The sequence below is a fragment of the Eurosta solidaginis genome, chromosome 4 (genome assembly GCF_040869045.1).
Source record: "Eurosta solidaginis isolate ZX-2024a chromosome 4, ASM4086904v1, whole genome shotgun sequence".
NCBI lineage: Eukaryota > Metazoa > Arthropoda > Insecta > Diptera > Tephritidae > Eurosta > Eurosta solidaginis.
The window spans coordinates 111,809,596-111,828,800 of record NC_090322.1 but is presented as its reverse complement, the minus strand read 5'-3'; the positions used below and the strand labels follow the sequence as shown (position 1 = coordinate 111,828,800).

General features: G+C 37.4%; 2 protein-coding genes across 34 annotated transcripts in view; one reads left to right on the top strand and one right to left on the bottom strand.

The window, feature by feature from the left end:
- The window catches only part of Nadsyn (NAD synthetase), a 1,223,365-nt gene that overhangs the window by 870,157 nt on the left and 334,003 nt on the right, over positions 1 to 19,205 (bottom strand). The gene's annotated exons all lie outside the window — the stretch shown is intronic.
- The window catches only part of Nna1 (Nna1 carboxypeptidase), a 725,779-nt gene that overhangs the window by 418,775 nt on the left and 287,799 nt on the right, over positions 1 to 19,205 (top strand). For 22 of the 26 annotated variants that reach the window (XR_010952781.1, XR_010952783.1, XR_010952782.1 and 19 more), the window contains one exon: positions 5,020 to 5,556. The exons of 3 other annotated variants lie outside the window; for them this stretch is intronic. Coding sequence is in view for 19 of the 23 variants with exons in the window: in XM_067782491.1 (XP_067638592.1) it covers positions 5,020 to 5,556 (537 nt within the window). In the remaining 4 variants the exon portion in view is untranslated. The remainder of the gene's footprint in view (positions 1 to 5,019; positions 5,557 to 19,205) is intronic. One more of the 26 variants, XM_067782487.1, reaches the window with a different exon arrangement.

Genomic DNA, 19,205 nt, shown 5'->3' with positions numbered 1-19,205 from the left:
ATGCCATAGTATTTGGGAGTTCCTCTTTGAGGCTCGTATATTTGGAGGATTCTGTCCACACTTTTCCTCCAAGATGTGAATTCTCCTGGGTTTCCAGAGAATTCCCGAAGACATCTTACGACATCCGGAATTTTGTCAAGTTCGGAAACATTACCGGTTAAATTTGTATCGATTGTAATGTCCGTAAAGTTCGAAAAATTCGCGTTAGGATTTAAGGCGGCTTGAACTAGGTTACGCCCCTCGGTTTTCAGGATGTTGGTGACAAGTCCTGAGACAATATTTGTAAGTTCTTCCATTGAAAACGCATTGGGGTTACGAGGAGCTTGCTGACCAGAAGGTGCAGCTGGAGCTTGGGGTGCGTTCAAGATTGGTGGACGAACGAGGTTGTTTGGATTCATTTCAACTGTTAAATTTATTTGATATAATTAATTTCTTTTATTAATAGTGAAATTCAATGAACCGAACCAATTGAAAATCTAAAGTATAAAACCTTTCTTTAAGTTTTTCACAAGAATAAATTTATCACTTCTTTCTTCTTCTTATTTAAATTTTGGTAATTGATTTACTTTTATCATGAAATTTTCTCGGTGTTGTCACTAATTATTCACAAAGGTTAATTCTACACTTTTTTATTTTACTTTTTATCAATCTAGCTCTCAATAGAGGCTTGTTACTCTTCCTAAAATTTTAATTCTAAGGCGAATACTTTTTTCGCAGATTTTGCTTTGCAATTTTTCGTTTATCCAATAAAATTTCTCTAATTAATTTTTCATTTTACTTTTAACTTCAAAATAAGATTTTTTTCAACTTCACTTTTCAAACGATTTCCTTAGTAATCTACTATTCATTTACTTAAAAATTTTTATTTCACAAATTTTTTCACTTACTTATTTCTAATCTTAACTTACATTGCTAGCTTCTCCATTTTTTTGGGGAAGGTCCTTCGCGTACCGGCTGACGACTGGGCGTCTCCTTTTTGTCCTTGGTCGGTCTACTGGGGGGCCGATATACGCTGCTTCTATCCTCTGGCCTCGGTTGCTGCTTTCGTTGCTTTTTCGTTTTTCCTTTTCTTAACGTATTCCACTCGAATATTGCACGCTTTATTATTCGCGCGATTTTACACGGTTTTTTGTTTAGTGTTTTTTTGAACGGAATCTAAAGGATTTAATCACTACTTTTACAACCCGCGAACAACCGTAGGCCCCACGTTGGGCGCCAGTTAAGGATTCTTTTATTGAGAAATCCAAAAAAATATATTTTTAGGGTCTTTACGACCTTTATTGAGTCACATCAAAAGTAACTAACTTTACAAAAATCATTAACTTATAACTAAGCTTAATTAATTGGCCGACTCCGCTGGCGTTGCTGCTGCGTTTTGCTATTCCGCGAATTAGCCAACTTTAGTTGCGCATGTTGGGCTTCCTGTTTAAATGAATTGGAGCTTTAATTTGCTGACGTCGCGTCTGGCAATTTTGTGGGAAAGTATTGAACTTCCGCTCTAAATAAATTCAAGCTAATTTTGCTGACATTGCTTCTTGAGCTTTTATGTGAAATATTGTGCAACGAGAGTTGCATATCCGCTTTACCTGTATTTATTATTGCTTATTAATCATTTATTGTTGTAGCAATTGTTAACATATGCCATGTTAACATATATACGTGCAACATATAGGGCGAATGGTATATGAGCGTTGATCTAAACATATCTCCGATAAGTATATACACGTGCATAATTTGCTACACTCACTATATAAAATAATAACGATCCTCTATGGTTCATCCTTAAGTCAAGCCAATTTTGTATTGTATACAAAATTAATATATCCACTATTTTGGATTACGTTGTGGCTATAGACTGATTGTTTTGTAATCAAAGTTTAGCATATTGTTCGCTTTATTTTAGTAATATTGATTTCATATCATCGCCAGTGTGGGGCAATGTTCTCCAACAAAAGGTGGGCTGAAAAATTTGGTACCAAATGAGCTGAATAGCTATCTGGGTGATTCATATACTAGCATAGACATTTGAAAAACACGAAGTGCGTTGAAAGAAACTGCAAAACTCTTCAACACGCCCTTAACTTCTTTTGCTCCTGTAGAGCGACTATTTTCCTTTGCAGGAATTATAAATCCCCCAAGGCGTCAGTCTTTGTCGGACGTTTCATTCGAAACCTTAATTTTATTGGAAGCAAATGTAAATTTGTTAGAATGAATATACATAAATACCTCTTATTTTACTTTCTTTTAAGTTTTGATTTCCATAGAAATATTGTTGTTTTTGGCAATGTTAATTTAATGAAACAATTTTTAATTGATGCAAATAATTATTAATTAGATACACATTTCATAACGTCATTACTTCCTTGTAAAACATCGACTTGTGCAATTTTTATGTTTACAAAAACACATATATATAAAAAATAAAATGAAATTACTAAGGCTTACATTTTGTAACTTCACCATTGAGCATGCAGATTAGATTGGGACGAAACCTCACTTTTCTGTAATTTCCGTTGTTAATACTAAAAAATATGGCTCACTATGCAAAACTTAAGATTTTATAGAAAATATCCTAGACGTAATCATAAGGAAATAAAAAGAAGTTTTAATTTAATGTACATGGACATATGTTAATAAATTTATCTGGGATATAACAACCTTTGGTTAGACAACTGATCATGATGATGAATGGCAACTTATAGGATCGCTTCAGTTGGTAGTGAAGCTATCAACCATCAACCTAAGTAGTATTACTCATACATATTGTTTGCGCATATTGTTTTGTCATAAACAATACGCACTCCCCAGGTATTCTTTGGAAACACTTATAGACACGATAATTTGTAGGTGGGCTTGTATGTGCCCATATGCCTAGATAAGCGCTCACGATACACCGGTACAACCTCCAATGTACTTGTATGTACAAAACAATCAGTGCATAGCCATAACGTAATCCAAAATAGTGGATATATTAATTTTGTATACAAAACAAAATTGGCTTGACTTAAGGATGAACCAAAGAGGATCGTTATTATTTTATATAATGAGTGTAGCAAATTATGCACGTGTATATACTTACCGGAGAATATGTTTAGATCAACGCTCATATATCATTCGCCCTATATGTTGCACGTATATATTTGCCTCAATAAGCGGTTACGATTTAATATTGCATCCTAAAATGTACTTGTATGTAGAAATTATTCCGTGCATGCAACAAACGAGATTTTTTCTTTCAACAAAGCAGAAAAATTATTAAAAATAATCAAAAAAAAATCAAAAGTAATCAAAAACGCATTTTTTGATTACTTTTGATTATTTTTGATTTTTTCAATAATCGGAAAAAATCATGATTTTTTTTTTTTGATTTTTTTCTAATGGTAATCAATTAGTAATTTCTTTTTACGGAAAACAATTGAAATAATCATTGGCCATTAAAATAGGCATCTAATTAATTGATTACTAATGCTAATTCAAATTTAACAGGTCTGGTTAAAACTTCAAGATCAGATCGTACACCACCCAGATCAAAGCAGCGATCAACTAAAAAAACCGCAATCTTAAGAAACGCGAAAAATGACTGCTTCCCCATATTCGCCTATGCAATTTTAAATTTTTACAAAGGCTTTTGATAAGCGGATGTTTTAATTAATCCAGAATACAGTTCGGTAGGTATTGAATTGGGAAATCCGGAGATACTAATAACTTCGAAATTTGACTTTATTTTTCTTTACACACTTACACCAGTTCTGAAGCCGCATTAGGGGTAAAAGAAACAAAAATTGCAGAAAAAAAACGCACAAAAAAAAAACAAGGTTGTGCCCGGTACAAAAATAGTTTTATATTTTAAACGAAAAACTCATAGTTCTCGTAACAGTTGGATAATTAAAATCTGCCTCCGTCGCACCTCAAGCCATCTTTATAATAATTACAATAACAATAATAACAGAAAAATAATATATGTAATTACACAGTCTTACAAAAATACAAAAGTGAAAATACTTGGAAAATACAATTTTTCTAGTAGATCTCGAAGTTCTAAGAATGACTGCAGACAAGGTCTTTCGGACACCCCGAAAATCGTGAGTTAAAATCAAGAAAACGGTTTTTCGTACCTTTGGACTCTTGCGAGTCCACAACTTGTAAACAAAGTTTAAAATCTGTTGATAACTACAAAAGATACAGTCATATTAGTCTGCACAGGGTGATTCTAGACCTGGACAACTATGGGTCAAGTAAACATATCTGAGTCGTTTTGAGACAATTTACATTTAAAAAAAATTTTTTTTTTTCATTAAAGCTATAATAACTCAGTCATTTTTTAACATTTATAAGCAAATTAATGCTCATTGAACTAATAATCAATTTTCAGCTTTGATGCACCAAAGTTGACAAAACCCAAAAAAAGTAAAATGGGTTTATTGGAAAATTTTTCCCAGTTGTGTTATGCTTTCTTTGTTAATGTATAGTATAGATTTCGTTGGAAAGGCCTAAGTCCCTTCTTTTATGATCCGGAGAGAAACTGAAAATTAACTTATAGCCAACAAAGTTATAGACTCTAAAAATCGGCATAAAGGCGCACCGACTGATAAGGCAATATCACAATCCCCACACTTTGCATATTTATTTTATAGTTATAGACTCGTAAGGGTATAAAGGCACGAAAACCCGCTTTTTTCCGTAACTCACGATTTTGGAGATGTCCAGGGAAAACTTGTAAGTAGTCACTCTTAGATCTTCAAAATCTACGCAGTCTCTCACGGTGATTGATATATGTATGTATGTATAAGTCACCTGATTATACCGTAGCAGTTATGTTACGTACTTCTTATAAACATAGGATATCGACGAACGGCTACTCAGTTTCAATCACTGTGAGTACAGTGACTCACTAATAACTGAAAAAATGGCTGTTAGCAATATGTTGCTCAACACTAATCTATATACTTGAGAATCACTTTACCTTCTTCTTTCCTACCTAGTCCTAAGCCTGCTTTATCCTTTCTTATAATCGCACAGCACAAATTAAGTGTCATGCGTCGAATTATGCATGAACTTGACCGAATCTATTTCCAGCCATTGTTTAAAAAGAAATTTCGTTGTTTCATGCGTTATAAGCGTGCCAAGCCTAAGCGCACTAATAAGAAAACCTCCAGAAAGAAGAATACTAGTAGTAGTGATGATGTCATCAAAGCGCAAAACCGTCGAATACAAGGTGGTGGTGATGAGTCGCGTAATTCAACTAACAAACAAGAAATTTTCCAAGATGCCCTTGATGCTTCATCAAGCGAAAATGTGATAGTGCATTCTACAGCTGCTATATTCAATGGAAAGAGATCTGAAAAACGTGTTTTTTTATCCGCCGAAGGTTGTACAGATGATTCGAAAATGGATTGTAGAAAAGAATCACGAAAATCTCATACCATTTCCAAAAAGCGACATAAAGACGAACCGACTAATAAGGGAACATCACAATCCTCACATTTTGTTGTATCAAGAAAGCTTCGATCGTGGCTGGCGGATAGAAAAGTATTTATTTTACGCACAAAGCGAAAGGTAATAGGCTATATCGTCGATCGCATGAAAGATTAACATTTTTCAATATTCACGTAGAAGACTATCATAGTGCGTTGTGTGCGTGGCGGACTAACACATTTCGCTTCTCTGCATATAGGAACAGCAAATCTCGTTTATTTTTGCGTGGAAGACTAGCATGTTTCAATCGTGTTAGTTTTCGAAATGTGTTAGCCTTCCACGTGAACAACGAACTGTGCTAATCTTCCACGCTAATACGGAACTGTGCAGGTTTACCACACGAATAACGCAAATTATTCTTCCACGCGAATAATTAAGTGTGCTATCCTCATAGGACCACCGATATCAACCCATAACTGTAAAATACAAATAAGTACTTGACAGGCGAGTACCCAAAAACTGTTTACCAAAAACATGCGACTGATTTCGAACTTTTTTGATGGTTTTTACTAAGAGTTCAGCGAAGCATTGGGTGCATTCAAAACATAGATTTGATTACAAATACGTTGAAAACTTATTTTAAGCTGAGTGAAAGATATTGTGAGAACGGGACGAGAGTCGTTTAAAAACTGTGTAAAAAATAATTCTGAAAAAATCCCGCGTTGGTGCTATGTACATACTATCTTACATAGCAGAAACCCCAAAATATTTCGTATTTTGCCCGAAATTATAGAGAAACACTCGGGAAAGAAATTATTATTATAAAAACAATAAATTAATGATTTACCTCCGAGGAGATTTAGGCCGAGCTTCTCTTCCATTTTATGTCGTGCTCCTTTTAATTTTTCCTACAAATTGGCGGGACAGCACCTACATGTTTTATGCCGACTCCGAACGACATCTGCAAGGCAGATGAATTTTCACTGAGAAGTCAGAAATACACTCGCATTGTTTGACAAATCACTTCCCAAGAGCGACCCCGATTAGAACATTTTTCTTCTAAACTTGATTCTAAACTTTTGATGTTACTTCGCCCGGGAGTTGAACCCAGGACCCTCGGTGTGGTAGGCGGAGCACGCTACCACCACACCGCGGCGTCCGCCGTAGACAATTAATATTAACAATTAGCTAATTCTCATCGTTAATTGCTACTTTTACAATCAACAATACACCAATTGTAATTAGGAATCAACAAATAATCAATTTCATTGGCCGCAATTATCAATAAGTAAATTGTGGTCTTTTTGTAATTACCAATATATTTATTTTCAATTGTTTTATGGACTTAGCAACTAACAATTACTTACTTAATAGACCCTTAACCGTACCCGTTTAAACGGCTATGGCCGTCCAACAAGGCGCGCCAGTCGCTTCTTCGCTGGATTGACTTACCAATTGGCCAATTGGTACCAAGGGAATTCAAATCGTTTTTCACCTAGTTCTTCCAGCGGAGTGGGGCCGCTCTGTTCCTCTGCTTCCATAGGCGGCTTCCGATAAAAATACTTTCTTAGTCGGAGCCTATTTTCCATTCGCATAATATGGGCCAGCTAGCGAAGCCACTGCGTTCTAATTCGCAGGACTATGTTGATGTCTGCGTAAAGCTAATACAGCTCATCATTAAATCTTTTTCGGTACTCGTCCTCGCCAACGCGTAAAGGTCCATAAATCTTTCAAAGAACTTTCCTCTTGAGCACTTTCATGTAATGGTCCATACTTTTTACCATACAGCAGGACGGGTACGATAAATGACTTGTAAAGCATGACTTTCGTTTGCCAAGAGTGGACTTTACTTTTCAAGTGCCGACCTAGTCCAAAGCAGTATTTATTGGCAAGAGTGATACTTCACTGGATTTCAGTGCTGATGTTGTTGTTTGTGTTAATGCTGGTTCCAAAATATACGAAGTATATCACTATTTCGAAACCATTCAGATAATTTGTGGTCCCTTTTTTTTTAAGACAAGGGGGAAGGTGTGAACCTTCTATGCCTTGTAGTAGCGTGCCGTGGTTGACTGTATCAATAGCTTTTGACAGGTCAAGAGCAACGATCACAGTCTTGTGATGGGGTTTTTTCTGATTTAGTCCGTAGTTTATCTGAGTGTTTATAGCGTTTAGCACGGTGGTGGTGCTATGCATTTTGAGAAAGCCATGCTGGTGGGTGGCTAGGCGAAGATTCGCAGTGAAATGTGGGAGCAGTGTCTTCGCTAATGGCGAAAGGAGCGTTATCGGTCGATATGACTCGTGTTCGTTAGCTAGTTTACCAGGCTTTAGTAGTGGAATTATCCTTGCCATTTCCCATTGTTTGGGAGTGACAAAGGACTTCAGTGACAGGTTGAAAACGTGCGTTGGGTAGTTTATTTCCCCAGCGCCTACGTTTTTTAGCATTGTCATGAGGGCGAATTGATTTAGAGGGCTTGGCCTTGTGGATGGCTTCTTCAACCTCTGTGGGGGATATGCTAATGGGTGGCACGTCTGTGTGTTTGCACGACGTGTGGCCTTGTCTATTGAATAATGCATTATAAATTGCCGGCAAAAGGCACTGGCGCATTTCTTCGGATCCGATAAAGTTTTATCGCCGAAGGCGCAGGATACTTCATTATTGTGTTTTGTTGGATTGGACAAGGATTTGATTTAGATGCTCCTCCCATTTGGCACGTTTGTGTTCATTTGCCAGCCACATAATATCCAAGTTGAGCCTCCTTATATGGGGGTATCTAGGGTCGAGTTGTCTCGTCAGGTCACGTTCTCTTACTAAGTTTGCAGCTTCAGGCGGGAAATGCGGTATAATTTCAGGTATTCTATCAACCGGAATAAAGCGTGCAAAAGCTGAAGCGATGACCTTGCGGAACGCATGCTCGCCTCGCCGGACATCAGTTGGAATGGGAATGAAGGTGGCATCGGCCAGGGCATGAACTGCATTGGACCGATGTCGCGATAATAAATATTCTTCGCCTGCATACGAAGCACATGGTGGGGGACTAGGAGTTGATGACTCCTTCTGTGGGTGGGACGGGGGTAAAATCGGGTGATCGGCATTGCTACCGTTCATGCGGCCTCGTAAATCCTTTTCCGAAATACAAATTCAGAACCATAGCCTGGGACCGGGGTTAGGTTCAATTCCTTCCCGGAGCAGGAGGGTGTGGAGCAGTACAGCTGCAAGGAACTGCTCCGAGGATGACAATTTGGGCGAGGGACGCAACAAATTAAACAGGGTTACCCTGAAATGACAGCCTTTTGTCGGGTAAAAAATCCCGTGTCGCTCCGGTACATAAAAACGGCTGCCGTCGGAAGCAGTCTGGTTTCAAACCAACGTGCCACGGATTCTAGTAGCTTGCTCTACCTACTGAGCTATCACATCTTTGTAATAACACCTCATATGTATAACAAACCTTTCAGAAAAGAATCTATGGCTTTCAGCACTGTTCACAAATGAAATTTTTAACATCCCCTTTCAGCCGTCCCATAATTGAATTTTGCCGAAAACTGTTTAGGTACTCCAAAGTATTTTGATGTCACATCTACCGGAATGTATGTAATATTTGTTCCAAATATGAGCCAAATCGGACCACAAATACGCGTTTTTGAGCATATCGATCCCTGCGGCTCCTAGGGGGATTTTTTTTTTCATAAATCGATTTCTGTTTCTGTATGTACTATTTTTTCCAAATATGAGCTTGACTACAAATACGATTTTTTCAATATCTCGATCCTTGCGCTACTTAGCGGCGAATTTTTTCATATGTACATATACGATTTTTTTTTAATATCTCGAACCCTGCGTCACCGGGCGGTGATTTTTTTCATGGGTAGCTTTCTATTTCTGTATGTGATATGTGTTCCAAATATGTGTAAGCCAAATCGAACCAAAAATAATGTAACAAATGTATGGTATTTCTGCTTATTTGCAATCTTCTACTAACGTTCGAATCACTAAACTGTTGAATAAATAACTCCACTATTCAATAATGCAAAACTACTTTCTTTAAGTGCTCCTCCAATGTTCTATCGAATCGTTCCACCATACCATCGGACTGAGGCTGCAATGCAGTTGTCCGTGTTTTCCAAATGCCCAATGATTTACACATTTCTTGGAACACAGCTGATTCGAAATTCCGGCCTTGGTCAGAATGTAACTCCATTGGTACACCATACCTTGCAACCCAATTGTTTATAAAAACTTCTGCTACTGCTTCCGCTTTTTGATTTGGGATTGGGTATACCTCTGGTCATTTGCTGAAATAATCCACAATCACCAGTCCATATTTGTTTCCACAGTTGCTAGTAGGAAATGGACCTGCGACATCCACAGCGATCCTTTCAAATAGCTCACCTGAGTTATATTGCTTCATCTGGCCATGACTTCGGGTTTTGGGCCCTTTAGCTCTGCTGCAAACCTCGCAGTTCGCAATCCACTCAGTGACCGACTGACGGCAACCAACCCAATAGAATCTCTGTTTAATCTTCTCGAGCGTCTTCGGGATTCCAAGATGACCTCCGCTTGGACCATTATGCAGCTCGCTGAGCACGTCAGGAATTCTCTTCCTGGGAACAACTATCAGTTTCTTCTTGCATTGACCATCCTCACTCTCCCATATTCGATGCAAGCAACCGGATATCAATTCTAAACTGTTCCACTGTGCCCAATATGACTTCGCAATGGGACTCTCTGCTGACATATCCTCTCTATTTGGTCTTTCGTTTCGTTCGAGCCCTTGCATAACATGTGACAGATCAGTATCTTCTAGCTGACACCTCCTTAGTTTTTCCTTGTCCCATTCATCCGTACATGTTATAGTCATTCGCCAGACATCTATAATGTCGTCTTTAGCCTCGGCCTTTGAACAGTGCTTGCATTCCAAACACATGGTCTTCGTGACATTGCATCAGCATTTCCATGGGTACTACCTTTCCGATGCTCAATGGAAAAGTCATAGCTTTGTAGCCGCTCGATCCACCGTGTCAATTGTCCTTCCGGATTACGTAACTGCAGAAGCCATTTCAACGCTGCGTGATGTGTCCTGACGCGGAATCGCTGGCCGTAGAGGTATTTGTGAAAATGTTTAATGCACTCTACCAATGCCAATAGATCTCTCCGTGTAACGCAGTAGTTCCTTTCTGGTTTTCCAATTGAACGGCTGTAATATGCAACTGCCTTCTCCTGTCCATAAACCAGTTGTGACAAAACGCCTCCTATAGCATATTCGCTCGCATCTGTATCTAGAATAAACGTTGCTCCTGGAATCGGATATGCCAACATTGGGGCAGTGCACAAACGCTCTTTCAATGTTTGGAAAGCCACTTCTTGCTCCTTCTTCCATTCAAAAGCTTTATTTTTTCTTGTAAGCTCTTGGAGACTATTTGCTATGCTGGCAAAGTTTGGCACAAACCGGTGGTAATATGTGCACAACCCGAAGAAACTTCTTAATTCATGCAAGTTCTGTGATCTCGGCCAATCTTTTACAGCTTCGATCTTTTCATTCGCAGTGCAGATGCCCTCTGTCGTTACCCTATGACACAAATAATTTACTTCCCTTTTAAACAGCGAACACTTTTTGGGGATTAGTTTCAGCCCAGCGCCAGCTATTCTCTGGAAAACTTCCTTCAAGTTTTTAAGATGTTCGTCAAAGTTCTTTCCCAATACGATGATGTCGTCCAGGTACACCAAGCATGTTTTCCAATGTAGTCCTTTCAGTACCTGGTCCATGAGTCTCTCAAAAGTAGCTGGTGCATAACATAGTCCAAAAGACATCACTGTAAATTGCCAGAGACCATCGCCGACACTGAAGGCCATTTTCTCTTTGTCTTCCTCCTTCACCTCAACTTGCCAGTAGCCGCTTTTCAAGTCCAGTGTGGAAAACCATTTCGTACCAGATAGCGAGTCCAGAGTGTCGTCAATTCTTGGCAATGGGTAGCTATCCTTTTTCGTAACGTCATTCAACTTCCTCGCAAAACCTCATTTTTCAATCCTTCTTCTTTACAAGTACTACCGGTGAGCTCCATGGATGGTTCGATGACGCCGCTGTCGCTCATTTCTTGTATGATTTGACTCACAACTTCCCGCTTCGCCAGTGGAACACTACGTGGAGCTTGACGCATCGGCCTCGCATCTCCAGTGTCAATTTGATGTTTCACAACGTTGGTGCGGCCTGGTTGGGAGCCATCTTGGTGAAATATGTTCACGTACTTTAGGACCAGTTGTTTTATCTTACTCTGATAGTCTTCCTCTAGTCCCCCCGTCCATTCCATGATGTCATCTGAAAGATCAATATTGCTAGTTGAAACCTCCTCATGGAGCTGTTCACAATTGATTATTACTTCAGCCTCTTGGCATCTTCCCAAAATAGCTCCTCTTGTCAGTTTGAGCGGTGCACAGTGTTTCGTGTAGAACAAGCTAGCTGGACAAAAACAAAGTTCTTATTCCAAGAAAAGTGTAATGAGAAATGAAAGAAAATAAACAAAATAACGGGATTTTTGCTTTTTTTGATATTTCTGCTCATATATATTGAGTATTTGAAGTAAGAAGGCAGGAGTGGCCGTAAAATGCATTGATTAACTTGCAAAATTCTTGTTGAATATTAAGCTTCATATTTCTTTTAAGTGAACACTTTTATATAATTTTTTTGATGGATTCTAAGCTCGAAGGTAAGTAAAATTTTTTAATAGTAATTCTTTCACAATTAGAGTATTTTCAATATATTTAACATTCCGTTATTAAGAAGAAAAGGTATTTTTTCCCTATATGTTTAAATTTAGGGACAAAAAAGTTATATACATCCGCGGACATCCGGGCTAAATTTTACATATGTTATAGCCGCAAGTATTATCTAATAGTCGAAAGAAAAACCCATTGTGAATTCTTTGCACATCTATTTTAATTTTTTTTTTTTTAGATTTAGTTATCTCTACATATAAAATAGGATGTATGTACGTACCAGCTCCGACGAGATATTTGAACCTTTAAAGCTGATCTACAAACGGCAAAAATAATTCCCAGGTACAGGGAACAAACACGTAGCCATAAAACACACAAAAATAAACGCGAAAGGTCAACAAGAGCACACGAAAAGCAAAAAGGCGAAGATCACTGACTTCAACCTGCCACAACCTACCTCACCAGTCACCAAGGCATAAAAACAGGTACATACAAAGCAATCCTAATGCAGATATAACCACACTGGAACGCTACACAAAACAACCCCATTTGTTAGCATCTACGCCAATGCCTGAATGTAATATAAATACTGCACAACTGATAACAAATCAGAACGATCAACGACACTTAAGATGGCAGCACAACAATCATCAACTATTCACCCTGTCGGAAAATCAACAACCCAAAGCAGTTTAGTTATAAACGTACCAAGAACGGAGTTTTTTGACATTTGGGTTCAACATTCGAAGGAAACCAGATATAAAGAATTATTGAGTTTTGTTGTACTTAAGTACGATTTAAGCGAAGCAGCCGAGTATTCGATAAAAAGTTTAAGCTTACAAATATCGGCATATTCGTCGAAGCTGGATCAAAAGTGGAACACTTCTGGAAGACATAAGGAGCGATTTTTGAATAAAAACTCGGAGTGACTTTCGGGTCCAGACTTCACATTTACAATAACGGTGGATTCAAAGTTGCTATCAGATCAACCAACCACTTCTTCAGGTAACCTCGGCCCCGGAAGACGAAAGAAGGACTTTGTTAGCTGCAGTGAAAAAACCAAACGGCGTCGAGTGGATGACCTCATGCAATCTAGAAGTCCTGGTGAATTACTTTATGCGGCAGAAGTATCAACGCGCATGTCCGGCAACAGAAATGTTGCTAACATTATAAAAAAATCACAGGAAACCACTCAAATATCCGGAACAAAGATGACATGTGAGCCAGATGCAATATGCTTGAGCAATGTAGAAGCTTTAGCATACTACGTACTAGGTACAAAACGACTCGGAAGTGGAGCATCAAGGCAGGCCATAAAGTTTATCCATCATTTTATAGTCTAAGAAAAGCTAAGGCAGAATGCTATCCAAATGAAATTGATGTGGGTGAAACACGTGCGGAAATTAAAGTCCAGTCCGTATTAGATAAAACTGTTGAGCGTTTAGTTTTAGCAAATCAAGAAGTTTTTGTTAGTTTTTTACCTACAAACTTGACGTATACTTTAATCAGCAAGTGGGGTTGCGATGGAAGCTCTGACCATAGTACATATAAGCAAAAGTTTACATGCAGTTCTGACACTGACGAGTTTTTGTTTATATTTTCTTTCGTTCCTCTTCAATTACAGGATGAAAAAGGTAACATTGTTTGGCAGAATCCTCGACCTTCTTCTACCATGTATTGTCGTCCAATTAAATTTATTTTTTCTAAACAAACAAAAGATAACCTACCCTATAACTTTTTGTTGGATCAGGTTTTATTTAATTTAAATCTATTGTCTTTTCTACCTTGTATGATACTTTACTTTTAAGTTTTTGTAATAAGTAATTTTCACATAATTAATTTAAATATTTACATTGTTATTATTATTATTGTAATTCACTTTTACATTCCAGACTGGTACTATAAAATAATTTTGTAAAAATTGTAGTGCCAGTATAAATACTCAAATAAATACAAAACATGTATGGACATATGTACAGTCCTCACATAAATAAGTAGACACCCCTTTTTGGACAATTCTTACAATTTTCGCTTTCGCAAATTTATTTTAACTACTTTCCCATAAGAAAATTTGTCACGATCTATAACAAAAACTAAATTATATTTAAAAAATGTTTGAAAAATTCGACGAATTTTCATATTTTAACTTATTTTCCATAAGAAAATTTGTCACGATCTATAACAAAAACTAAATTATATTTAAAATTTTTTGAAGAATTCGACGAATTTTCATAAAAAATTTTAATTTTTTGAATTTTTTATAGTATTGAGATTTGTAGTCCATTCAATTTAATATTCTTGACTCCTTTAAATTTTTTTGGATCTATGTCACTTATTCACATGAGTTACTGTATATGAAATAAGCAAATGTATGCATATGAAGTAAAATTTTGGAAAAAAATAAAAAAAAGAACATATGGGTGAAAAAAATGACGTAGTTGTAATAAATGACTGCATATGAAACGGAAAATCTCATGAAATAATTTTGTCCAGCTAGCTTGTTCTACACGAAACACTGTGCGGTGACTTGAACTCGTTGAGTACTCTTACTGGGATACGTCCAGCTTGTTTTGTTATAGCCAGGGTTTTTCCTACAAGTACGTTCGGTGTTGATTTGTTTGCTACTTCAACAACCAACAATTTGTTTGTCCCACAATCTCCAGCAAACTTTGCTCATATGACTGCTTCTGATTTTGGTGGTATTTGCTGACTCTCTTCCACTAGCACTCTTTTACTGCTGTAGTGTCTCTCGTAGCCGAAATTAAGTGGCACATCCATGTTCTTAAATCGCATCGTCTTGCTTTGCATGTCGATCTTGATGCCTTCGTCGATTAAGAAGTCCACTCCAATTATCATTTCATCAGCAATCTCTGCCGCTATAAAATTGTGTACTACCGTGACGTTCCCAATTGCGACTTCACATGATACTTCTCCTGGAACCGAGGTGTCTTCTCCAGTGACTGTACGCAATCTTGCTCCATGCAATGGTTTTATCTTCTTGTTGACTAAATCCGCTCGAATGATGGAATGAGATGCACCCGTATCTACAGTCAGTAAACGTTCCTTTCCATCCACATATCCTCCGACAACAAGATTGTTTGACCTTCTTCCAATTTGTGAGATAGAGATTATGGGGCATTCAATTGCGGGAACCAGCTGTTGCACCTTGCGGCTAACTCGCTTTAGTTTAAGGATTGAGTAGATTTGGAGATTTGCTCATCTCCTTCAGCTCTGCGTTTACGGCCACCCACATTGTTGGAACTATTAGAACGGGTGCTGCAATGACGTGCAATGTGACTTGGGTTGCCGCACTTGAAACATTTCATAACCCCAGTATTTTTCTGTTGTGACACCTTCAGTGCTTCCAAAATTGTGTCTACCCAGTCTGGCCTTTCCACTTCCACGCGATGAGCTTTGTACGCTGGCTTACTCAAAAGTGAGGCTGTTTCCTGAGTCAGTGCATGCGATACCGTTTCAGCAAATGTTAGTTTTGGATTCGCATATGTAGCTCGTTTCGTTTCTACATCTCGTATGCCACTTATAAAGCTCTGGATTTTTATCCTATCGGTGTATTCCACGGGTGCGTCCACATTTGCTAGGTGGGCCAGTCTTTCGACATCCGACGCAAACTCCTGCAAAATCTCATTCGCTACCAAAAAGCAACTCAATTTGGTATATCTGTTTCCTATGCTCGCTTCCGTAGCGTCTCTCGACAGCGGCCATCAATGCTTCATAACTGTTCTTTCGTACTCTGTAATAGTCTGTAAGATTTCAGCTGCAGGCCCACGAACAGTGCAGCAACTTTATCTTCAGCATTCCAGTTGTTCACTGCTGATTTCTTCTCAAATTGAAGCTTAAAGGCCTGGAAAGGAACAGATCCGTCAAAAGATGGAGTTTTTACCTCCGGATTGCTTGCTGAAACAGCTGGGCGATTTAGTTGTAACTGCTCCATACTACCTTTTAAATCATCTACTTCTGCCGGAAATTGAGCCATTTTTGCATCCTGCGCTTTCAGTTTTGATGATACCTGTTCCAAAATTTCTGCCGACATTTCAGATATACGTGCCTCTTGCGCTTCCAATTGGTCTTCCAGTTGAGATGACACTTGCGACGTCATTTGTGAAATACGTGCTTGCTGTGATCCTAGTTGGGATGCCATATATGTCTTCTGTTCATTCAGTTGTGATGCCATATATGTCTTCTGTTCTTTCAGTTGAGATGACATTTGTCTTTCCTGAGCTCAAATCTCGGAGGTTATACGGTTCTCCTGGGATTCTAATTGTGATGAAATTTGTGACGACATTTGGTTCAACACTGCTAGTATCGCGTTAGTGTCAACACTTGCCAATGGATTCGGAGTCTCTATCTTCTCCTCCATTTTAGTTGCTAGCTCTTCCACATCAGGATAAAAGACACACTCGTCTACATTAATTCCTTGCAACTCTAATACCTCTCGTAGCCGTGCTTGAAGTTCGATCTTATTGCCGGTTGTATTCAATCCACGGTTCTCCAACTCCTTTTTCATCTGCTGGATCCTTAATTCACTTAACTTTGCCATGGAATTTATTCAACAATTCCTCTCCTCACACCAATTGTAACGAATTTATGGTATTTATGCTTATTTGCAACCTTCTACTAATGTTAGAATCACTAAACTGTTGAGTAAATAACTCCACTATTCAATAATGCAAAATAGCCTTTATTAAAGTACTTCACAATAACACTTCTACTGCTCAACAGATAGCGTGCTTAAATCAAAAAATAATTCGTCGTGCCTCAGCTGCTGCTGCTTTATACTCTTTGGTTTCCTCGTTGACATATTTCTAGGCGTTTCTATTTCTAGATTTTCCTACCAGCTATAAAATTATCAGCTATAACTACAGATGCACGATATAGCTTCTCATATGCGCGTGTATATGTGAGTGATACTGCCACAGATAATTGCCTACATTTGGGAGCATCTCATATAAGATATATGCATGTGTTTGTGCATCTCTCTCCGCTGCGTGTACGTACATATGCGTAGGCTTGATGATTGATTCGTTTATGTAGATACAAGTGACTGCTTGTTTTATTGTTGTTATGGCTTTATTTACTTAGTATCAGATTAGTGATGTGAGTATCACTTAGTGTCACTAATATTCGTCACAATTCGATTTGTTGAAATATATCGATCCATGCGTCACCTAGCGGAGTTTTTTTCTGTTTATTGCATTGTCATCGGGTTCTGAACGATATTACAATTTTCAAGATAATAGCTTATCGGGAAGTTACTTAAATTTCAATGACAAAACTCGTAAACAACGCTGCACAGAGTCAAACTATATAAAACCGTTTAATAAAAACAATTTCTAAAAATAGAAAGCGAAACCAATATTCCATTAAAATAAATGAGTTTAACTTGTTATTGTTTATTATTTCCTATATATTAGTTACGTTTGATGTTTTTCCGCCAATTTTCATACAAAATTTGAGAATCTTACAATCCATTTTTGAGTAACTTCCCGGGGAGCTACAGTCTTGAAACTTGAAACACACATCGGAACTCGATGACAATTTAACACAAGGAAAACTTTGCTAGAAGGTCCAGGGATCGTGAAAATTCTAAAAAAATCGTCCTAACCTTGAAATGTCCCTTTCGAGTTTTAAGGAACTCCTGATAACCCAGTGACTTAAAAATTCAAACATATCTATTGGCTTTATTAAATTGTGATATTTCGGATAAGAGTTTTCTAGTTGGGACAGGGATCGAGATATTTAGAGGCATTTAAAAGTTCATTTAGAATTGTGGAATCTTGCGATCGATTTTTAAGTAACTTCTCATTGAGCTAGAAACATGAAATCTTACACATTGTACAGGTTACTTTGACAATGAACAAAAGTGGAAAATAAAAAAATAAAAAGTTTTTTAATCTCTTTATATAAATGGACCAGAAGAAACGAAAAATTCCTTTTTAAACAAAGTCATAGTCTTGTTGAACTTTGATACTAAAATTTTAATAAAACCAGCATGAGGAACAAAAATATAAAGTTGGAGTGCGATAAATAGAACTTCTATATAATCTTTACCTAAGTCGGACAATATGCGCTCCACCTTTATATTTTTGCTTTTCGTTCAAGTTTTTACAGTGGTTATATTTAAATTTGAATATCAAAGCTCAAAAAGATTATGACTTTGTTTAAAGAGAAATTTTTTGTTTCTTCTGATCCATTTATATAAAGGAAATATTTAAAAATTTGTTATCTTCTTTTTATTTTTAAAACTTTATTTTTCATCAACTTTTTTCAGTACTAAAACAATGCAAATAACACGGAAGAATTTTAGCGTTTTCCTTTCTGGAAAAAGTGTTACGCTTATTACGCTGCGCAAGGGTTGTAAATATCTTTTGTTATATTCAAAAAAGCAGATAACGCCTTTACGGGGTATTTTGTTATTTTGTGAAAATTGTTGCCATTGTGGATAAAACAAGTGTGATATCTTATCCGTCAACTGCCTCACAGGATGTTCAATATGGCGGCGCATAGGGCCGGCCATCTTCAGCGGGTGATAGAAAGAGATACAAAATGAGACCACGATAATCAATTAGGAGATCGGTTCTATTTATAATTTTGACGTCTATGCAGAAGTTGTCACACTTGTTTTATCCACAATAATTGTTGTCTTTTCGCAACTCAAAAGCGTTGCACTTTTTACCCTGAATAAAATGACATTATAGCAGTGTAACTCTCCTAAACCAGTTAATCGTGACAATTTGTTTTCGTAACTTCACAAATTTCTTATCTAAGAAAATTGAAAGGAGGCGATAGTTGCTAATGAATTTTTAAATGTTTGTTATTTATTGACAGCGCGTTTGTGAGAATCGGCTGATACACGGGGTAGCCAATAATGTTCTTTTTATGCACTACAAAAGTTGCCACTTTTCAGCGGTAGGAGTAACTCTATCAAGGTTTTACCATTTATTTAGGTAAAAAAATTTTAAGAAAGAAAACGCTATTATTTCGAACTCTCTTGGTGCACTTATTGCACAAAAATGTTGAATATAGTTGTGCATTTGTGCACAAAATTTTCAAACTAAAAGCA